Below are 24,415 nucleotides of genomic sequence, written 5' to 3'. Positions count from 1 at the left end.
TTTATTATAACCAATTGAAAATGTCATTTTTGGGGCCTGTTTTAAAAAGAGCTGTTTTGGAGTGTACCACCTTAAATGTTAATGAGCTGCATATCCCCGCCCTGCTGCTGGACCCAGATGATGAAGAGACACGAATGAGAATGGACTAAACGTCTCGGAATGGTTATTTGATACATTTATGTACTTACAAAGTTTTAATCGCGTCCCCTTTGCAATTATGGATGTGCAACACACACACACACACACACACACGAACTGTGATAACGTTCGCGCAATTTTTTGAAACTACACACACACAAATACTGTGATAACGTTTGCTAAGTACAAACGATTTATTTATTTTTTTCTTAAGGGGAGGGAGATAGACGTTTATATACGGTCTATGGAGATAGAGCAGACCTTCATTTATTTACATCTGTAATTGCTGCAAAAATGATAGCCTACGTGACATAAAACTGTCTGACGTTGTTTGTTGAGACATCTATGACGACGACAATAAATAGCTTTAGACGCATTTGTTGTTGAACTGGCTGACATCGATTGAAATGACTATTTGCTCAAAAATCATAAAATACACTTACTTCTGGAGGTGACGTTGAATCGCGAACTGTAGGCAATGATCCACACTTGATTAACTTTGACCCTCGTTCACTAAACAGTAGGGGTGGCACGGTACATGAAAAAACATCCGAACCGTTCGGTTCGCTTGTCTCGGTTCGGTGCGTGTGTGCGTCGCGCGGTTCGCACGGTTCGACGCATGCGCAATGTAGCCTTGTGCCCGTGCTACTGCTAATACAATGCTAAATCATAAATCAGACAAATGTAGAATAACATTACAATGTCCAGCAATCGATTGAAATAGTACACTGGGTTTACTTAGACATTTAATGAGATCAACTCCACTAGGCTATATGTTGTTTTTTTTCACGTGAATAAATAGGCTACATAGATCGACTGTTCCACGTACCGGTATGTACTTTAATGGTCCAGTGGCAGAACTTGCCAAGCGTGTCAAAGGTTCTGAGTTCTAATCTGCACTCGTATATATTTTTCTTTTTCATCAAAACCGATTATGTTTATCAGCGGTTGTATATCAAGCAGGGACAGATTTGTATGAATTTTGTTTTGTGATTTCATCGGAACGAATAGAGTAGCCTAGAGTCTCCTCAACGGACTGAAGCGCGCGTCTGAGTGAAGAATGTGCGGCCGCTGCGGTGTGTGCGCGAGCCACGAGAACACTGTATCAGCGCCACTGATCGCAACGGCAACGAGCACTTTGATCACTTGATTAAAAAAAACACATTTCAGCGCTAGATTGCTTCTTATTTAACAAACGAACGAAACGAATACTTTGCTAGTTAACTGGAAATGTTTTATTTATTTGTATTGGTACATCCGTGCTGGGACATAATATCAACCCTGGCAAAAAGTGGTGACAAATAACTGTCCGACACAGCCCACGGGAAATGAGAAGCTGCGTTTTGCAAACACACCCCATTTATGAAATAAATAAATTAATAATTAGATAATTCAGCTATATATCATATGCTGAAGTAAATTTTTGGAGTGTTAAAGATTAAAAGAAAAAACAACAACAAGAACCGTACAGAACCGAAAACCGTGACCCTAAAACCGTGATACGAACCGAACCGTGGGTTTTGTGAACCGTGCCACCCCTACTAAACAGTCAGTCAGAATTTTTTTTAAAAGTTTAAAAATTTTGAAAAGTTTAAGTGGCGCCGTTTCTTCATAAATAAAATCCATCCGCTGCGTTTTCAGTGGCTCTGATGTCAGTGAAGACTAGTATGTCCATTCTTTCATCCCACAACAGAACACCTACACTTCTTATGAGACATTACACACCGGCTGTCGTTGAAACAATGGAGGATGCAGATCACCGAGGGCGGGGTCTATGCCAAAACCAGACTGTCAATCAAACCGCGTCGGTGGGGCTTAGCGCATTTCTACGTCACAGTGAGGGAAATCTAGAACAGGGCGTTCTGAGACAGTGCTTGTGATTTATTGAGATAGTAAAAAAACTACTGGGTGGATTTTTATCATTCTAGGGTGGTTTTGCTCACACACTGCCAACACACATTTATGTTCAAACACCATGTAAAAGTGAATTTTGCATAATAGGTGCCCTTTAATATTTTACTCTTAGTGTTCATATTGTAACACTGTGTCGGTGTTGCGAGAGGTAACACTTTTGAAAGTGTTGAACTAACACTTTGTGGGTGAAACTAACTCTATTGGTGTTGATTTCCGGATTTCAAATTTACTGTGTGCCTAATTTTACCAAATTAAATGTCGACCCAGGATGAGGTATACGAGTGTGCAACATAGTATAAGGACTCAATCTACTCCATCTGGTTTTGATCATCGTTCTGAATCAGATCGGGATGTAGTCTTTAAAAAACTTGATTTTCTCAGCTTTTTGCTCAAAATGTTGCTTCTTTATGAAACTTACCCACATTCAAGTGTTGATAAAAAAAAAAGAATGCATTAAGCTAGAAATGAAAAACTTTTTTGTTTAAAAGTAGAGGGTCTGTTCTTTCTTTTAATATATATTGCATGTTCATATTCATACAAAAAAAATATATTCTGGGGGCCACGAAAATAATGTGAAAATGATCAAATGCTGGCAGTGGTTGGCCACTTAAAATGAAAAAAATCCCCTCCTCTCAATGAGAAAATATCAGTTAAGATAGCATATGATCATAGCGATGTGGATATGTTGGCACAAGCTCTGTAATTTATTCAGAGTGGACTAGGCACTGTTAATTACTTGAGAAATAAATAAAAACGGCAAAATTGTGAGCCTTTAAAGAAAATTCAAAGAATATTTAGTCTGTATACATAACGGTTCACCTAAAGAAACCTGTAAGCACTATTTTTCCTTTACTCAGATTTAAAAAAAATATTGTGCTGATGTTACAGTGACTGACAAAAGCAAATGCAGATCTCAAGAGTTCTGATTAAATATAAACTTTCTCCGTTTTTTTGTGTGCATATAGTGGTATTCATTATGAGAGTATATGAGAGTAATGCAGTAATTCGTGGATCTCTGTAATAGACTCTCCCTGTGCTCACCAGGCCCTGTCTCTCCCTCTATTAAAGCACTTACATGATAAAAATAAGTCATCTATAATGTTTTGAATAAACATACCACTAAAACAAAAAACACGATATGGTGCTTTTTTCACTTTAAGGCTCCAGCGTGTATGCGCTTCAGGTGATCAATGCAAACAATCACTGTTCTAATCGCAAAGTGTGTCAAAATGACTATTCCCAAACTTTAAAGGCTTAAAAGCAAACATTTAATTCTGACTTCATGTCATTCTTGCACGTCCCACACATTGAAACATCAGTATTTCCTACAGTATGTGCACTCATCAGTAAATGTTCATCAAAGCAATCGCGTCTCTTCAGAAGACTTGGATTAAACTGCTTGATTGATTACAATGCCTTTATTGGGATATTTTAACCCCTTTAAGTGTTTAGGTGAAACTTTTAAGTTAAGGGAATGGACTTTAAAATGGAGGGACAGAAATCTCTCAGGTTTCCTATAAATAAATAAATAAATAAACTTCATTTGTGTTTGGAAAATGAACAAAGATCTTAAAGGTTTGAAACAACATGAGGGTGAGTATAATGAAAGAAATTTCATTTTTGGGTGAATTAGGCTATACCTCAAATACAGTGAGCTGAGTCTTGGATAAAACTAAATCACATTTCATTGTTCACATCCCAGATACATACCGTCACATTTTATATCGCGATATATCAATATAACAATACTACATGAAGTAATGGAAAGTCTTAATCTCATCATAATCATCATATCAACGTTACTGTACCACTGATTTTGACATTCCCTCAGCTCTGATGAATTTAAGGATCCTGAGGTTCTGATGACTGCCTGTAGCCACATGGGACACAGAAATGACCTGAAGGGAATTTCTACATTAAATCCACTTCTAAAAAGCCTACGAATTCAGACCATGTGTGGCTTTAAGAAATTATCACAGAAAAAAAGCAAGTTTTAAGTTGTTGTATGAGTGGAAAAAGGCTGCTTTGTTTGACAAAAAAAATGGGGAAATGACACACAAACAGTGAATTGCATGCACGACAATATTAACAGCGGATGTGATTATGAAAGCTTTTGAAGATATTTTGAAAGGCTTGATTAAACACGCACTAACAAATAGGCTCAGATCATGGTACAGATATATTATTTTTGCACCACTTGGTTCACTGCCCATATAAAAGCAGAGTTTATAGAAACTTTATGAAAAAATAAGGTCTCCAGAGAGGAAAAAACTGAAATAAATTCAAATGCAGCAGGCCCCTTAATTTAGAAAAACTAAAATATCTAAATCTTCATCCATTAAAGGCCAGAACCTCTCATTTGAATATTAGAGGACTCATCCATTCCAAGCTATTCATCTGAAACGGTTCCTCCATCTTCTGTGTGGCAGGGAAGAGGGGGATGGTCAGCGAGAAGGGGAAAAAAAGCCTGCTTGTTTTGCAGCACAACAGGCCACTGCAGCCCTCCTGCTAACCCACGGCAAGAGAGGAGGGGTTGAGGGAAAGGGCCTGCACAGAGCGGTGCTGCTCCTGGCGTGGATTGAAAGCATGTTGTCAGATATCTGAAATACAAGCTTTGAAAGCACCGTCCAATATCAGTGTTTGTGTGCACATGTGTCAATGCAGGGTGTGCCTGACCCACTCTACCACAGTCCTCCAAATCTGTCACAGCCAGACCCAAGCTAGTTTAGTACCAGGATGGTTTGTACGAATTCAAAATCGCTACAAATTAAAAACATATCTATGCTCACTGTTTTGCAATATATAACTACAGCATAGATTTTCATGTTCATTGTATAATTTCAAGGCACACAGGAGACTTTTCCCTCCCCTGAGTTTCATTCAGGCACATACTAAAGATATGGATCCACAGACATTACAATAGGTTTAAAACTGCAGTGTGTAGGCGTCTAGAGGCCAGGGTAAAGCATTTCACTATCAAAACAACACTAATACTGATTCAAATGAATTGGTAAACATTGCTGACCAGATCTTGTATCTCATGCAACGCACTTAAAGGCTTAGTTCACCCAAAAATGACAATTGTCATTAATCACTCACACTCATGTCCTTCCAAACCTGTAAAACTTTCCATCACCTACAGAACACAAATGAAGGTCTTTTTGATGAAAGTTTTATGAATCTCTTTATAAACTTTTTGAAACATCAAAGCATCAGTTGCGTTGCTGAGGGACAAAAAGCTCTCAGATTTCATCAAAAAGATCATTTGTGTTTCAGAAGATGAACGAAAGTCTTAAGAGTTTGGAACGACATGAGGGTGAGAAATTTACATTTTTGGGTGAACTATCCCTTTAAAAATACATATAGCAAAGGATGCAACAGACATCATGCCATACTTGCATTTAGTCACAAAACTAGGTTAGGTACAATATTTCATATAATTAACTAAAGCATACAAACTAATCTAAACGACTTATATATTGCTGAGATATCAATAAAACAAGAAATAAATACCCCCTTATTGTTAGTTTAAAGTTCCAAAATTGGTTGAGAGAACAAGCAAGTTGCTATCGAAAATCTCGTTAGTTCAATAAAAAGTTGAGCAGACTAAATCGACAAGAATTTCTCTGACCATGAACTGCAACTGTAACTCATACAAATAATGTTCTCACAGATCAAATGCAGTATATGGGCGAAGGTATGCACTGTAAGCGACTTTACACTACGTACAAACGTGTACTGAAACAACAACAAGTTGGATTCAAACTTTCTCTGAGGACAAAAGAGGAACCAGCACTTGACTTTTCGATTTGATGCAACTAGTGAACAAGCCCCGACAACCACAAGAAAAGGCAAGCGAGATGAAAAGCCTAAAGCGACTACAAAGCAGCCTCACATATGCTCCGCCATACCGTCTTCATAATATCTGCTCATTGAGTGGACCGACACACATTAAAAGCTGCCATCTTAGGTTAAAGACTTGAGGCAGAGAGAGACAACGACGATACCATCTTTACACGATTCTTCGTCAGACTTTCAAGATTAAAATTGTGTTTTAAAGAACTTTTTAAACACTAAATATTTTTAACGACAATTGTTTTAGTTAATTTGAACGACAAAATACAGATACGGGTTAAAATGGCATAAAAACACTACATGATCAATTATAAATGAGCTTTTCCCCTATTCGTGGCTCTACAACGCTGTAAATGAAGCAGGTGCTTTTCACGTTTTCTGTGTGGCTTTAATATGGAGATTGGATAATAAAACCCGGTCGACTTTATGTATAGTACGAAATAAACAAAATCGTAAACTTTTGAAAAAACACGGAAACTCCCCCAAAGATAAACCAGGTGCATTTTTTCAGTTCCCCTCAAATAAAGTGTCGTCCGATCCCTCCTCCCTTTAAACCCCTTCTCTACCTGTTGAGGGAGAAAGGGGACAAAAGAAATGTGAGATGAGTTGTGTCCGGCTAGCAAGTTAGCTTGTCGTGAGACAATGAAGTCGACGCTGTCCGTCTCTTAGAGCAGATCGGCCACTTCCAACTAGCTAACGTTAATTACCCTCAGCGCACGCCTGACTCTCCAATGCGCCTCTCACAGCCGACCAAACGATACAAATAAAACATTCCCCCAACCTGGAACACAAGCAACATCTATGAATTGAGATTCATGAAATACATAAAAGTTTTTGACTTCTCTAAACGAATAGATAAAGAAAACGAGGAATTGACCATCTGGCCTCAAGCAACCTTCCCCGGTATCTATATTGTCCTTTGGACGAGCGCACTTTCCTGCTCGCTTTGCTGTTTCCACATACTATTTCGGGCATCATCGAATGTTATAAGCGAAAACCACAAGCATAACACTTTAAGGCTATTCTTACGTGCAGTTTCGTGCACGTGAAAACTATTTTTGAGTGTAATTGTTGATACGAGGGGTCGGGGATCTCCCTCATTCAGCTCGGCCAATGACTCACCTCTACGCTCAAACCACCTCGTGTCTCAACAATTAGCTTGCTAACGAACGCTTACTTTATGAGGTTTTGAAAAAAATATTTTCATCAATTCGTGAGAAATGTAAAGGATATGAGTGTTTTTCTAGACCACTCGAACAGAAATTGCATGTATACGATTTAACTAACATATTTGTCGCTTCCACTCCTATAGGGATCCGTGCGTCTCTATACAATGCAGTGCGCGTGAGCTAAACGAGCTAATGTTAGCATGTGCGCGAGCTAGTTTGAGATTCTTCGAGAAGTTAAAATGTGAAGAAACGAAAAACTAACCTCCGGTTTCTGTGTTCCCTGTGGAAAGTTGAATTAAAACAACTTTTCGCTGTTTTAAAACACGGTTTTCACCGCGGGTACCGCCATGGTACAAAACAAGTTAAATGTACACTCAAAAACAGTTTTCTCACAATGAAAGTGCGGGTATATTTGTACAACAACGTTAAAAACGCTAGGAACTACCCGATAAGTTTGTGTGCGACTGAAAAAGTTGGTTGATTCATATTGTATAATGAGAAAGAAAGACTATTCCTTACCCTACTCAACGCGGGTCAGTTTAGGGTTTTCACCAATTAACTCCTCTTCATCTATCCCGAAAATCCGTTTAAGTACGTGAATAACTGTCGAAATTCAAATGCTGTCGGCGTCTCAGCGTCCCGTCCTCGCCGACTCTGCTTCTCTCCTTTGTGTTAATTTCACTCAATTCGAGTTTAATCCGATCGATCCAGGCAGTCGCGTTCTCGTGTCCTCTCCTCTAGACACTCGCGCTCACCTTCCACAGGCAGGGGGCGCGTGCATGACTTACTGGATAAACATGCGTGCGCGTGAGTGACCTCGCCGGGCTGTGACGCAAGCGCTTTTTTTCTTTTACTTTCCAGGTCTTTGTAAACATTACGTATTGTTTCGATACTGCAGATTGTCTTTTAAAAATCGATATATCATATTTACATATCATATTTCGGGGTTTTAAACTTTTTTTTAGCTCTCGTCATGTTACATCGAAGTCTTTTTTAGTGAAAGAGCATTGTGCACTTGATATCTCATATCTAAGTTTTAAAGATTTTTTGTATGCTGACTGGAAAAACTCATGTAGAGATCACATTGTACCGCAGTTCTATATGTAAACACAATATTTGCATGAAGCATTCATGTTTTTTTATTACTGGAATGTTGTGAATCATTTTGTCTTTCACAGTTAAACATTATTTATAATTACCGATAATTAAAGATGCTGTGTTTGCCTTCATGAATCTGAGGAAATTTCCATTCACAACTGTACTATTATGGGTATAATCATACACAACCAAGCTATACACATACATGCGGAATTTACCTGAATCGTAAAACAACCAATCCCTGTTGGCGTCGGTGGCCCGGATGTTCAGGTCTGCCTCTTTACGTCAGTTCTATCTATATGCCTGCTGCACTCTCGGGTTTGATACATTGCACCTCTGGCGCATTCACAGACGTTTTATCATCAGTCGTTACACGCTGTGGTTCATGTATTATCGGATGATTTTGCAAATGTTCTAAACTAAAACAAACATTTATGGCCAGAAAACAGCAAAATATACATTTAATCTTAAACAGACACTTTATTCATATGCAATCCAACACAAAGCCAGTCCCGGCTTTGTATAAAAACTGCACATAAGCAAACTGAGTTTAGAAGGTTTTATTATATTTTTTCGTGATAGCATTTCATTTTGAGAACACAGCAAATAAAGTCGAGGGTCACAAAGTTACTCCAGGTTTGGCTTTATCACACCCCTTTCACAACAGACAAGATGTTCACCATATATCTATTAACAACATAGTGCCAAGAGAAAGCAAGTCTTTACACAATCACTCAGACACCTAAATTAATGTGGATCTGCACTGACTTTACACAGCGGACTGCATCGGAGAAAATTAATTTTGAAGAGAGGAGAAAAAAAAATAGATATATTTATATGCATACTAATGCATGCATATGTGACGACTTGTATGGATATATAAGTACAGGCATGTATGCGTGAGTGTCTGTCTAATGGATAAGTGAGTCTAGCGTTATCATATGCAATATACGACTGCACGTAATCACTGAAATGATCTTGTGTAACATGAATATGTTATTGTTTTGACGTCCCAAAATCTTTTAAGGCAAACAGCAGATCTAGTTCTGGAGAGGTGATCCATATCTGGAGCCATGATTTTAGAACACAGGTAAACACAAATTTGGCATTAAAATAGGTATATAGAGCCAGAGTTTCTATACAGAGAAGAGGATCGGGGGCACGTTTACGAGGGGTCAAGGCAGATGGCAGGACCAAACTAAAATAAATGAAGTAAAAGATTACCTTAAAATGGTGTCAAAGAGGTTTTGGAAATATCGCAATACTGTTGCAGTTTCAAGCTCTATTCATACAGTATAGAATTTAAGCAAATTCAGTACAGAATTCTAGCTCAGTCAACGTACACCAAAGCAAGAAATGATAACTATATATACAGAATGTGAATGATAAATACAGATTTAAAACAGTCCTGCTTTTTTTCTTCTTTTAACTTCTTCACTTTGATAACAGCTGTTTCTTTTTTTAGACCAGCTCTACGTTCCTTTTATTTTGACTTCTGAGTTCACCACAGTTTTCATTGAATTCACCCACATAAACTGATTAAAATACTATAGATGACTTTGTAGTGTTTAATACAGTTCAGCTTGAAGTCAAAAGGGCAAAAACAAAAACAATTTGCTGAGAAACAAACATGAATATATATTTACCATAATAACTCCAAAGCTCCTGCCTTTTTCCTTACTAGTAACCATATAATGTCTTCTGTAGCCCAAACAGGCTTCAGGAGTTTGTCAAGAGGTTTGAAGAGGACCTGGACTTTATAAATATTTTTGTTTTGGACAGCCATCTAACATATGATTTGAATCCGGGGCCTGGGCTGTGGGAGGTTAAGAAAATGTTAGTGAGCCCGACCAGTCCAGTAGAAACGTAAGGGGCGGAGGGGGGTGTGGAGGAGACTGGGGGGTAAAGGGTAGTGCTCAGCAACAGCCCCCTCCGGCTTGCTGTCCTCCCTGACTACCGCCCATCGTGGAGTTGGTGGCAGCATGCTGGGGTCCAATTTTGATGCCGTTAGCCTGCACACACAAATAAAACATGCAAGACATTTAAACACTTATTTCCATTTCAGATGACAGACCACACAATTTGAACCTCTGCTTCCATAAGAAAAAAGAATCCATGAGGAATTATGGTGATTTTGTATAACGCTGTATTAAGCAGACAACAGCCCCTGTAGGCCTGAATTAGTGGGCCGCTTTTGTCAGCACTGAGGCGGGAGAACCTCTGGAGTGTTATTCCAGCGGTAACTCAGAGACGTAGGGAAACCTGCCAGAGCTTTAAAAATACACACACACCCAAGCTGGTGGCACTTTCATTCATCACACAAAGGCATCCACCGCACAAACTTTTCCCTTAAGCGGGCTTGTGTTCAAAACAGACATGCCGTAGCGAAGCTGTGCTTTTGTAACGTTCTCAGGAAACTCCACACTGCGCCAAATCTGATTTATAGTGATCTGGGGTGAGCTCACATGTGAGCCTTGAGGTTCCTGGCCAGGATATCTATCAGCTGATGTGGTTTGGATGCTGTGCCTTAACTTTTTTCTTTATAAAAAAAAACTCTTCCTACTACTCCAATAAAATAGCTGCACTGGGCTCACCTCCATTCAACCAGCTGTAACTTACGAAATGTGAGGAATTTATGTGTTGGCTACCAGCCAGTAGAGAGAAACTGAAGTGCTGGAGGGCTTGTGTGGAGCTTTCCCTGGAGCAGATCTGTGTTCGTTGTAACCTTGCTCCCTCCTCTCACTTCAGTCTTATGGGTTTATGTAATTGTCAAGTATTCACCACCATTACATTCCTAAACATTTTATGGGCTGTTACAATGCCTGAATCATGTGCAAACCAGTACAATAATATCTGCTATGGTACATTGGCTATTACATCTGAATTTGCATAGATTTGAGGACAACAATGTGGCTACTGTGGGAAAACAATCACCATAGTACAAAGTGCATCAACCATCCAATGTGAGACTCTAGTATATGACTTTACTTTTTTATTAAACCTATTTACTGATGAAAAACTCTGACAAAGTATCTGTAATATACAAGAAGCTTTCACTAAAGTTAAAGGTGCAGCGCTTAATTTATATGTCACTAGTGTCACTAAACTGAATTAAATTAGCAAAAAAAGAAAAGAAAAAGATAACCCCAAACTCACACCATTGCTTAAACTGGTCACAGAGGCACAATGTTTAATTTTGGGGGGATTCATCCTATGAAAATCCTACTGAACATTGTATATCAAGTGGGGAAAGTAGCAAGTATTTTAACAAAATTACACATTTCACCTTCCAGGAAATAGTTTGTAAATGTAGTTTCTGAATCCACCCACCAGACCATGCATAATGGATTTCAGTGTAACGCAACAGGAAGTCCTCTTGACCCAATTACTTTTAAGTTGTAAAAGCAAACAAAGAATGTGCTTCCTTGTCATATGGGTTACCTCGTTATTTATATCAAAGACTCCCTCCTGGATCTTTTCATAAATCTCCTTGGCTGTGTTGATAAATGCCTGAAACACAAAAAAAGACCATATTTTATCCATGCGATTAAAATGCTATTCTTTAACTGCTTAAGATGATAAACTCACACAGAATTCATACTGAATTAAATGAGACGGTGCAAAACAACCAATACTGGAATCAAAACAATACTGCATACTGGGATCAATATAATTCATGAATAAACAAGTCAGATAAAACAGATATGATTAACTTGAAGTGTTCAAACTGTCAAGGTTTTTACAGTTGAAGGCTGGTGCCCCCATCTGGCTGCAAGTGATGGTGTCTATTATTACTGGAGTTGAGCACACATTGGTCACCCAGAGAAGATAAACACGGCCGTCTGCATGGCTCACCTTTAAAGTGTTAAGACCTGCCACCGGCACTTCGTAGCCTAATTAACAGAGCTGCTTTGCTTTTTGGTGCAACTGCCTCTCAGCTCTCCAGAGCTATCAGTCCTCTGTGGCTCAATTACCACCGAGAGAGAAAGAGATGGCTGAGCGAGTGCCACAGATGTGTGCGCTTGTATCTGCGGATGTGTGTGTGGCAGGGAATCTATGAATATGCATGAACCTTAAATAGGAGATTGAAACGTCATAAAGGGGTGGGGGAAGGGTCAGGAGAATTCACACGACACTAATGAGACAAATTAATCATTGAGGCGACTTCGGGTGGGAGGATGGGGGAGGGACTTCCACAATTTAACATCCCTACTCTTTTAAAGCCAGCTCTAAGCCCTGCTTTAGCTTCTTGGCTTCCACCGCAGAGATCCGAATGTTTTTCTCCCCAGTCTGTGTCCCTAGGGTGTTTTCTATATGCATGTATGTGCACATGTTTTCACACAAGAACCCAAACATAAATCACGACACTGGCACTGAAGACCTCTGAGCCACACAAGAGCTGTTTTACCTCTTCTACATTTGATGCAGTCTTTGCAGAAGTCTCCATGAAGATCAGTCCATGTTCTCTGGCAAAGGCCTCTCCTTCCTCTTTCTTCACCTCTCTCCGTGACTCCAAATCACTGGCATGAGGAAATAAATCAGATTTTGTTTATTTCAAAAGATTGAATTTAAATTTACAATTTAAAATAACTGTTTTCAATTTAAAAAATTATGTAAATTATTCCTCTGATGGCAAAGCTGAAATTCAGCATCTATCTTCAGTGTCACATGATCCTTCAGAAATCACTCTAATATGCTGATTTGGTGCTCAAGAAACATTTCTTATTATTATCATCAATCCTGAAAATGGTTGTGCTGCTTAATATTTTTTTTGGAAACTATTATATATTTAGTTTCAGGATCATTTGATTAAAATGAGGTTCAAAAGAACTAAATCATTAATGTACTGAAAATGGAAAACTTAAATTAATTGAGTAAATGTGGTGTAAACCGGTCCAATTTACACCAGGGTTTAGATCCAAATCGTCATTTTAGAATTGATGTACTCTTATTTCTCACATCTCATTTGCTGTAATTAAACTGTATTATATATATAAAATGAATCTGTCAATGTACTAGATAAATAATATAAATAGACTTTCTACTACTAATAAAAAAAATAAAAAAATAAAAAATAATAATGATGATAATGATGTACACTGACCTTTTATTTCCAATGAGCATGATGACCATGTTAGAGTTGGAATGTTGACGAGCATCTTCTAACCAAGTTGTCAAGTGATTAAAAGTGTCCCTTCTGCAAATATATAACAAACAGCCACACATATTTTTTTTTACAGTGAATTAAACAAGAAAAATCTTTGTAGTTAAGACCTGAAACTGGAGACGACAAGATAGTGGAGCAGAACAGAATATGGCAGTCATGCGAGTTTGGTCTCACCTTGTGATGTCATAAACTAGCAGAGCCCCAGCTGCACCTCTGTAGTAAGACCTGGTGATTGAACGGAAGGACTCCTGTCCGGCCTGAAACACAAAGACACAGGGATCATGCCACCAGTAAAAGCCTGTTTATAAGGAACAATGAGGTGCCAACAATGTCCACAGGGTATACACTTTGTGCGTAAACCATCTTCACCACAATTCCTCCAGGCTGGTGTTGCCCTGGGAACTCCAGCTCTAAAAAACCACTGTGACGTCCCATGCACAGACCCTCCACCCCATAACGCTTCTCTGGAGCATCACTGACGCCTCTCAAATCTACCGGCCCCCAGCGTACGGCCACCATTCAACGGCGTGTCAGGGTATAAGATGGCCTCTGGTCCACCCAGCCCCTTTGACAGCAGGCAAATAAGCCAGGAGCACGTATTTGAATTCAATAACCCATTCCCCGGGGCAGCTGTTAACATTAGAGTTAATGGAGCCCATTGTGAATAAATGATGAATGACACTGTTATGCCTGCCATCTGCTGGAGTGAAAGGTTACAGGAAGGCCAGACATGCAGATTTCTCCTGTTATTTCATCCAACACCCACCCCCTCATCCCCATCTTCTCTCATTTTATCACAGAGCTTGTTGAAATAACCTTGAAATAAATTATTTATGGTGCATTTAAACACACAGTACAATTTAGGTGACATCATCACTTCAAAGCCAGACCAAAAAAACCACAGCATGATTACCTCCAATTATTCCGACATTAGATTTTTCATTAGACAGCCTCGCCCTTACAAACTGGCTATAAACAGGAAAACATCATTTTTAACATTTAATGTCTCTTCATTTATTCTTTACACATGCATAACTGCTTCTCTTATGAGAACCGCAACCTTCTAAGAGAGTATACAAGTATACATAAGAAAAGAAAAACAAGACATCTGATATATACAACAAATACTGACGCTATGACGAAAACATCATGGCCTTTGATATGTTGTCTCCCTCTGCTGGCCAATGTGTTTATGTGCAGCCAAGACATTTTTTTACTGACTGCATTTCCTACATGAGGAAGATTAAACAAGTCTGCTGCTATATTGTAAAAACATTTATACATGCTGGCAAATAAATGATCCAAGTCAACTGAGACAAGGTTTTAAAAGCTATGTAAATAAAACAAACATACCCCCAGTTTCAAGGAATGCTTATAAAAATCAAGTTCTATTCAAGGCGGCATATTTTGATAGACAGAATGAAGTCTCCACAATTCAACAAAATATTTAGTTTGGGTCTTTCACTATGAAGAACTGAAGTGGTAATCAGGAAAAAAGGAAAAGAAAGAAAAACTGTTCAAAGGTTTGGGGTCAGTAAGATTATACAAATAATTATCAAATTGATTAACAGTGACAAAAGACCTTTATGATGTTAAAAATATAATTCAAATAAATGCTGTTTTACTATTCAAAGTATAAAAAAATAAATGTTTCTTAAGCAGCAATTCAGCATATTTCAATGATTTCTGAAGGATCATGTGAAACTGAAGACTGATGCTGAAAATTCAGCTTTGCCATCACAGGAATAAATTACATTTTAAAATATATTAAAATAGAAAACAGTTATTTTAATTATGATCCTACTATACAATATTACTGCTTTTAATGTAATCAAATAAATGCATAAGAGACTTTAAATTAAACATTAAAGCCAGTATAAATCTTCTACATACTAGCATTAATGTCCAACAGATATGAGTGAAATAGGCATCTTAAGAAAACAAACCCGTTTCTGTGCAACATAGCTAAAAACTGCAAAAAAAAAAAAAAAGGTACCAGCATACAGCAGGATTATAATTATAATTAGAAAACTAATTAGAAACACTTTCGCCCTGTCAATCATTTTGAACAAGACATCAGGTTTGTTGACCTTTCTCTGAAGGGCTGGGCTTAAGAAAAAGAGAGCATGTGGATGAAGCAAGGGATGCCCTGCTGGTTCGTGTCATAATTACACCATTTGGCTGCAAAGAACATCTCCATTTATTAACTGCAGTTAAAAAAAATATCCATGGATTTTGAAGAAGAGAAATAAAAAACCCATTGCAAGCAACATTTACTTTTAGTACATATTTTTGGAGGGCTCTTAAAGGAATAGTTCACTTAAAAAAAAATATTTGCTCATCATTTACTCACCCTCAAGTTGTTTCAAACCTGTATGAATTTCTTTTTGGTGCCAATAAGCATTATTATGCCATTGTCTCTAGAATCATTAGTCCCATGACATCTAAGTTCGATGTCATGTGACTGGCTCAAAACAACCTGACAGCAGAACTGAGCTCCCATGAGCAGCCTCAGGCATATTGCTGAGTTAGCATTATTGTATGGTCAAATTTGCCAAATCAGGAAACACATGTTCCCTCAACACTGTCTCAACTGTGTCAGTTTCATATATCAGTCATGGTAACACTCATCATTTACTAAGGCCATGAATTTGACCTAAATGATCACACATAGAAACAAACTTGTGCTTTCTGCACAAATAAGATGCATGAAAAATCAGATGACTGTAATCTTACCGTATCCCAGATCTGAAGTTTTATCTGTTTGCCATCTATAGTGATCATTCGCGCTCCAAATTCAACACCTGTCAAGACAAATGAAGGCAGAGCTTGATTCATGACTCATGCGATGACACAGCAGTGAACAGATCACCTCAGATTTGCATCAACACCACAGATCAGATCTTTTATTTGAAAGCATTAGTGATATAAAACTTGACAATAGTTACCAAATGGCATCTTTAAATACATTTATTTACCCAGGTTGTGTAGAATGTGCTCATATAGAGTGGATGGAGCCTCAAACACTAGAGCTGCACGATTTTTTAAATACCTATGTGATCTTAATGCTAAATTTATTCAAGAGATTCGTTCAAAAACAATGATTCATCCAGTAATGAAACAAGTCATGTCTTTATGAGCGAGTCATTGAATTATTCATTTATACTTATTTATAAAAAAAAAAAAATATATATATATATATATATATATATAAATATATATACACACACAAATTAATTCATTATATCTTTTTTTAAAATAGAATGCAGCAATTAACATTTTAGAACCTCTAGTAAACGACCTGTTATTTTGTTTAGTTGTCTATTTAAAATCGTGGGAGAATTGTGATCGCCATTAAAAAAAATTTAATAAATAAAATAAAATAAACGTGACAGTCATTTTATCCAGATTTGTGCAGCTTCAAACATGAAACAAATTTTACTATTATGTTTTTTTATAAAGTAAAACACTTGAAGGAGACTGACACCAGTCTGTTTTCTGTGCTAAAGAGAACCATTCCTGCTGTTTTAATTAATGAGAAAATATATGGTTGGGTTAAAAGAGCCTTACCGATAGTGAGATCGTGCACTGGCTGAAAGCGCTTATCTGTAAACTGTAATAATAGGCACGACTTCCCCACACCTGCAAAGCAAACACAGAGGGTCACGTGTGAATGGCCACAATTAGCCTCAGGCCTATACATCTGCTGTATCCCATTACATCAAAATCATTTGTTCAGGATTTAATTGAAAATATATGTATAAAAAAGATAGGGTCATTTCTGTAGTGAAGCCAAAACTGGCTTCCCCTTTCACCTCATTTTCCAACAATGTGCATAAACAAATGGTTTAATTAAAGCCATTGTAAGACCATCTTATTTTTCTACTGCTAAGATGAATGAGAACAACGAAACTCATGCATTAAGATCAATATCAGACAAATAGAAAAGAAAAATAATTTATCAGTTACATTAAGGCAGATTAGTTTGAGATCACAGCATGTAACACCAATTACCTGATGGATTGACATAAAAAAACAAAGACATTTCATATACAATTTTCTTTTCATTATTCACTGTGTAAAAAAAAAATATATATATTTTCTCTGCACTTTAAATTATTACCTGTATTACTCATTACCAAAATGTCACATGCTAGTTTACATGGACTTGATTCTATATGAAACTAACTACATTAATTGAGTAAAATCATCAGTTCAAGACATTTTATATTGGCATAACTAAAACTCGTCCACCAAAATGAGGATCTGCCATGATACACAAACAGGTTAAATGCTTATGACATTAGGAGGAGGCGTTACCATGAGCAACAGCAGTTGCCAAGCAAGCGAGCAGCATTCAAAGAGCGCTCACAAGAGAGATGTATGGAGACAACACAACATTGATGAAATTACAATGTGTATTGTGCAGACTCACCTACAGCAAACACTACACAGCCTATAGAACATAGCCGCTTTACAATATACTTGTGAGCTGATGTATGGTCTCTTGTGAATAATGGTGACAACATATATAATGTGGTAACAGCTAGATGCTACTGCTTCAATCTAACCCTGTAGTGTTATATTTATGGTAGTATAGTCATGGTAAGCATCTAAAATCAAACTCACAGGGGTGAGCTAATCAATGTTCTCCAACACTTAAAGTGGATTAAAACTAATATTTATAGCGAATATGAATGAATGCAAACTTTCTCTGCAGTTCTGCACTTGCATAGAAGTGCTCAAGAGAAATGTAAAGTAGCACTACTTGTATAGTTGGTATACTTGTATATTTAAACCAACCACTTATGCTTATTTTTTTCATTTGTGGGTAACTTAAGATAAAAGTGTCTGCTTAATAGGCATGTGCCGGTATCAAATTTTCATGCTGCGATTAATTGATTGAGCTTTTATCACGGTATACGGTATTATCACGATATTTTAATTGCTCAAGAGAAACGGATGGATTGGGGTGTAGAATTTTTTTTTTGCATCACAATAGGTGTAACTGTGATTGTCAAAACATTTGGTAACTAAACAGAATTTTACACAATTTTCACGATTTCAATTCAATTCTTGGGATTTGATTTCAATCTTGATTCAATATTGACTCTTTGGATAAATATTAGGTAGGCTACAGTAGATAGCCTACATGTTAATTTTTCTCAAGAAAAAATATATCTCACATAATGCTGTAAACATTCAGAGAGCCCTGTCAGCTGGTATTATTAAAGGTTATAAATTAACAAATTAAATGAAATATAATTTGGTTTTCACTATAATAACAATTATGACACAAGTAAAAATATAATACAAATGTAATATAGTGCACATTTTTAGCAAAATACTCCTCTCTATAGCTATTTTTTTTCTAGTCAACTAACGTGTTGGTCATTAAATGGCTTTCCTGAGGTAAATGTAACGTTCTGTGACATAATTGTTCACCTGCAGTTTTATTGCTTTTTCCGTGGTTGAAAAACACTGATTGATCGATATTATGTATGAGGCATAAATACCTTTCGGTAAGTTGTACTGTATCTTTAAATAAAAACTAACAGATGATCGGTTTACTTGAACTGAGGCGCTACAGCGATCGGTCACGTCACATTTACAAGCGCCAAAACGGTATTTATTGTCTGAATTTCGTAATAAAATGGACAGAACATGAGAGCTGAGAATTTTTTTCATATCAAAAGTAACCTGCTCTGTCTAGTCTGTTGGCGTCAGTGTCCTCTTTGCTCCGCGATTTTTCTCTGTGTGAGAAAATGGATGTGTGGCGCGAGAGCGTGTGAGAAGTCTAAATTGTGTGAGTCTCACGCTGAATGCGTAGAGTTGACAGCCCTGCTTTTAAAAGGGGGATAAAACGTCGGCAGCGTTCCTCCTTCCGTCATGCTTCTTCTCCATGTGAGGATTCATTACATTAGACTAGAGTGCGCACTGCGCCGTATGCACATGGTGCTTCTACATGTGGGGATTGTTTACATCAGAGTGCGCACGTGTTTCGCGCAGCATTTACGCAGTGTTTTAAGCGGTTGATGGAAAATAAGTTCATGCGCGTTCTGTAAATATAAATTCTGATCTATTATTTTTCACGGTATTTTGAAGTGCCCACGATAACAATATCGTGCATATTCATTACCGCGATTTATCGCATTACCGAATACCGGCACATGTCTACTGCTTAATGAATAACTGCAAATATAGTTTGTCAAAAAAAAAAATCAAACAAAACTTGTGCAAGTTTTAACACTGCAAGTGCAAACTTATACCTCAATCATGAACAAGGCAAGATGCAGTCTCATGATGCCTAGTATTGACTAGCTAGATCAAGTTTCAGATGAGCATCAACTGACTTGGGTTGAGCAACGTGCAGAGGCATGAGCCTGTTTACACATACTAACATCACTTTTATAACCAAACTAAGTCTGACAAACCCAATTTTACTATTGTTCAGAGTCTTATTAAATGCATCAGGCATTGTAGAGTTTATATGATGGTTGCATTTGTCTTGAGAACAGCCCAAGGCCTGATTCAAAATGTAGAAAACCACTGTGCATGTGGAAGTGTTGGGCAAGATGTTGAAATAATTTGGCCCACAACAAACTTGATCATCAGATGTTATGGTACACTACAAACTATTCTAGATTAGGCCTAGACAGTTAAAGGGATAGTTCAAAAAGGAAAAATGGCTTTCACCATTTACTCACCCTCATATAGTTCTAAACCTGAATGACTTACTTTCTTCTGTGGAACACAAATAAAGATATTTTGAGAAATGTCTCAGGGTTTTTTGTTCATACAATGGAAGTTAATGTTCACCAAAACTGTTTGGTTATTTTTTGTGTTCTGCAGAAGAAACTCAGTCATACAAGTCTGGAACAATTTTTTGGGGTGAACTATCACTTTAACTCATGTATGTTAGCAGTCCCAGTGAGCACGCGCACACACAGACAATGTTTAAATAAAAAAGGAAATCAAACTCAGAGATGAGACTATCATAACATGTTCCCAGACAATTAATGTGGGCTAAAACTAATTCGCATTTATGTGAATGCACTAATTTAATAATTAAAACTTTTTTTTTTAAACTGCCCCTGCTGTTCTGCACTTGCAAAAAGAATAAAGTCTACAAGGTTCAGTCTTCCAAAAAATGTAGAGCACCACCGCTGCATTTCCACATGAGGCAGAAAAGACACTTCACAGTCAATGAAGCAAACTTACCTAGTCTGTCAATGAAAAGCTTGTTGAAGGTTACATTTGCAACATAAAAGCCCCCAGTTTCAAGATGAATTTATTATGTCTTATGATGGTTTTAATGCTGTGTCAGTGCAACAAAATCCTCAATACAACATTGGTCCTACAGTTGAATCTAGAGCTAATGTAAAACACTAAATTATGTGTAAATCACAGCATAATTTAGAGTACAAAAATGGTCCCAGTCCCACTTTATATTAGGTGTCTTTAACGATTATGTACTTGAAAAAAATGTGTTAGGTACAATGCACTTTATGCAATGCATTAATGTTGTATAACAAAACACTTTTGCTGCCATCTAGATGGGATACAGGTAAGTTCACTGGTTTATAGTGTAATTATATATCTATAATTGTAATTATAGACATAACTAGAAACTAGAGCTAGAAAGTAATTACATGCATGTATTTTAAATAAAAGTACAACGTGAAAATATTTATGTACAAAGTGCATGAGATCAAACTTAATAATTGTCATGTTAATACATATAAAAAATAAAAATAATAAACCAACACGTTCCCTGAAATTGAGTGGATGCAAAATGCTGGGTTGAATTAAACATCAGCTCCCTCCTCAGCATTATATTAATGTAACTGTTATTTCTGGCAAAATATTAGTTTTTTGGGGAAAGTAAAACTTCTGTTCAAAACTAAATGACAGATAAACGCATTTAAAGACAGAAATACACTGTCTGTTATTGCCGTATCTCTTGGGGAAAGGCCTAACGTTACAGTGACAGAAATCTGGTGAAAACACTAGCAGGCCACAAATATACGGGGATACCAGCATCAAAAACACACATGGTATGACCCTGACCGATAAATGTGGGACTTGAGTAATAAAACAAGTTAATTTATCTTATAGACATTGCTTATTAAATGTTTAATATTCTGATAAAACGCAACTGGGCCAACGCCATTTTCAGAGAGTAAATAGCTGCTAGCGATGTTGGCTAACTAGCCAGGTTGTGGCCTTTAACTGGACTAGAAAAAGATGTAAGCAAAGCAAGCGAATACTGAGCCAGACGTACTGACACGTACACAGCATGTTGCTTTTTCGCTCAACATCTCATGCTAATAGAAAGCAGAGATGCTGCTGTTGTTATTGAGGCAGACAGCTGATATGAAGCAACGTTTAGCTTGCCTGCTAGCTTCCCCCACCCAATGGAAAACAAAAGACCGTGGCAGCCTCGTAACCACACACCGCTGTCGTGACATGAAGCACACGATTAGGAATTAACTTTATGTTGGTGATAAGAATTAGCATGAGGCAGATGGAAGGAAAGGCAGAGTAAAAACACAGGCTGTCAGTCCTCCCACCCCTCGCGCCTCTGCTTGAACCACGTCATTGACTCCAACACTGCGGAAATAACAGACTCGCTGTCGCTGCTTACCCGTGTCTCCGATTATGATGTATTTGAAGAGATACGCGTACGCCATGGCCAACCGGTCCTGTATCAACCTGTGCTGGCCTTACTAAAATGGCTCCTTGAAGCTAAAACCGCAGAGAAAGCGTGTGTGATATTTGCCTCCGCTAAGCCAGCCCTTTTCTCTCCTCGACGGGAAGGAACAATAAACACCTCGAGCTCCAGCCGGTCTACGTCACACGTCCCGCCTTCGCCACGCACACAGAACAGAAGAGGTTGTGGACTTCACCGGAAGTTCCCTCACCTAACCGCGATGTGTCAGGTCAATGTTCGCCGACAGATAATTATGTCATTAGACGTTAAGGTTTTATTGTTCGCTAGACACTACAGAAGGATAATTATCATTCTAAATATTCAAACCTTGTACTGACCTCTCGAAAAGTGATCGTGAGTGAACTCCTGAATGTTGAAAAAGCAAAGCTGAAGAATATCCCATTTAAATCCAATATTAATCAACCAAATTTGAGCACTCACAGAAAAAAAAAAAAAAGAGCAAAAATTGCTTGTCCTTGGGGCAGTCCATTTTAAGGGATACCTCGTTCCATATTTACCCCTAAAAAGTTTCATAGTAGCCTAGTAAGTTGGCATAAAAGGAAAAATGAAAAACATGCATTATTTACTAAATGGATATAGCTAGATCTTATTGTTAACCATTCATCTGTGCATTTCATTTAATTTAATTTTATTTATTTTTTTACTTTGTAATGTTAAATCAAAATGTCTGAACAGTGAAAACGATAGACACATGCAGGTCTTCTCCAATCAACGGGTGCTTCTTAATTCGAGGTAATTAGAATTAGAAATCCTAGTGGGTTGACTTTCCTAGTCCAGTCCTTCTGAGGCTTGTAGGCTAGAGTCCTTCTTAGCATTAGACACTAGAGGCTGCAAAAATTAGGTTAGCCGGAATTGGGGACACTTCCTATAATACCCAATGTACTCGTTACATCATAAGAAGAATGGCATCTATGCTAATGTTAGTCTTTCTGCTTATTCCGAGGTTTACTGTAATCAGCTGGATCCAGATCAGATGGTGGACCTGCGCCTAGACACAACCACAACGCATGATGTAGTCAGCCGGATCCGGGCCGTATCCAGACCAGATGGAGGACCTGCACCTAGACACGACCACAACGCATCCCTGAAGTGTCAGCAGAGATTGTGTCAACTAGACTCTCCCCTGTGAAGGCCTCATCAACACGACAGCCATCAGCACTGATCCTCAACAAACCCATCCCCATACCGGCGTGACTCAGATCTTCAACGAGATGGAACTGGATAATATTCTGATTGTTCCAAACCAATCTGACTTCTGACCTATAATGCTGCTTGAATCATAATAATAATCATACACTGTTTGTTCATTGACCATAGGAGAACTGGCCCCCCGAGTCTGGGTTCTCCCAAGGTTTTTTTCTCCATTCTGCCACCTGATGGAGTTTTGGTTCCTTGCCACTGTCGCCTTTTTCCACCTTTGTTCACAATGGCTTGGCTTGCTAAGTTGGGGACATTAAATTTAACATTTAATTTAATATTCAAAATAATATTGATCTGCCTGCATTGACACTATTATACAAGAACTGAACTGAGCTGGATGATGACATCATGGTTTACTCCAGAGCAGCTATATATATATAAATGAACTCAATTAATAACTCTTAAAAACAAAAATGAAACATCACTGAACTTGCTTAAGCTGGACTGTGACACTATTTTCTTATGGAAACAAACTTTTTTGCATTATTTTCCTGTTATCTCTGTAAAGCTGCTTTGAAACAATCTGTAATTGTAAAAAGCACTATATAAATAAATGTGACTTGACTAGAGTAGGGGCAGTTGTGGCCTAATGGACAGAGAGTCGGACTTGTAACCTGAAGGATGCGCGTTCGAGTCTTAGGACCGGCAGGAAATGTAAGTGGGGTTGAATGTACTGTGCTCTCTTCCACTCTCAATACCCACAACTGAGGTGCCCTTGAGCAAGGCACCTAACCCCCAATCACGGTGCCGCAGCAAAAAATGTCTGCCCACTGCTCCGGTGTGTGTTCAATACTCACTGCTTTGTATACGCACTTCGATGGGTGAGTATGGGACACCATACTTGGTATATCACTTTAGAATGAGACGTATTTAATCTATGGTTAAATACTTTGTATTAAAAATCTTTAACTGATTTACAATTAATGCAATACAGTGAATTACAACCATCCGTGGTTTCCAAGTGGTTTACATTGTGAACAGTTTGGCATGAAGTGATTAATTTACAACAAAACAAAAGAAAACATAACACCATCTCCAAAATATTATTTTTTTGTCTTGATATACATAATGAAATTGGCGAGCTCAGTGCTTAATTGTGTACTAATTCTTTATTGTGAATTGGAATGTGTGCAAAGGATT

The 24,415-nt window shown here is 37.8% G+C and overlaps 2 protein-coding genes and 1 long non-coding RNA gene across 3 annotated transcripts in view; 1 reads left to right on the top strand and 2 right to left on the bottom strand.

Annotated features, from left to right (window-relative positions):
* chd7 (chromodomain helicase DNA binding protein 7) overlaps positions 1-7,857 on the bottom strand; it is a 69,813-nt gene extending 61,956 nt beyond the window's left edge. Inside the window, exon 1 of the mRNA XM_082172590.1 lies at positions 7,596-7,857. The gene's annotated coding sequence lies outside the window, so the exon portion shown is untranslated. The remainder of the gene's footprint in view (positions 1-7,595) is intronic.
* On the top strand, positions 1,778-9,288 carry LOC309500843. Its single transcript, XR_014206705.1, has 2 exons — positions 1,778-2,939; positions 2,971-9,288. It is a non-coding gene; the product is annotated as an uncharacterized lncRNA (long non-coding RNA).
* On the bottom strand, positions 8,720-22,193 carry rab2a (RAB2A, member RAS oncogene family). Its single transcript, XM_082172595.1, has 8 exons — positions 21,989-22,193; positions 16,912-16,983; positions 16,078-16,145; positions 13,516-13,598; positions 13,279-13,371; positions 12,583-12,694; positions 11,616-11,684; positions 8,720-10,186 (listed from the first exon to the last, which is right to left on the bottom strand). The coding sequence occupies exons 1-8, from the start codon at positions 22,032-22,034 to the stop codon at positions 10,091-10,093; spliced, it is 639 nt and encodes a 212-aa protein (XP_082028721.1). The 5' UTR covers positions 22,035-22,193; the 3' UTR covers positions 8,720-10,090.
* Positions 22,194-24,415: the final 2,222 nt, after the last annotated feature.

Source organism: Leuciscus leuciscus, assembly GCF_965113295.1.
Source record: "Leuciscus leuciscus genome assembly, chromosome: 6".
In the NCBI taxonomy this organism is placed as follows: domain Eukaryota; kingdom Metazoa; phylum Chordata; class Actinopteri; order Cypriniformes; family Leuciscidae; genus Leuciscus; species Leuciscus leuciscus.
Note: the sequence above shows the minus strand (reverse complement) of the source record. Positions and strands in the feature narration are given on the sequence as shown.

Bases quoted from the DNA above. Each gene is read 5' to 3' on its own strand.
- rab2a (XM_082172595.1), bottom strand. From the start codon at position 22,034: ATGGCGTACGCGTATCTCTTCAAATACATCATAATCGGAGACACGG. The intron at 12,695-13,278 runs GTCAGTGTACAT...TCCTCATGCCAG, and splicing joins ATGCTCATTGGAAATAAAAG to TGATTTGGAGTCACGGAGAG. The intron at 11,685-12,582 runs GTAAAACAGCTC...TTTGTGTTTCAG, and splicing joins CTGCATCAAATGTAGAAGAG to GCATTTATCAACACAGCCAA.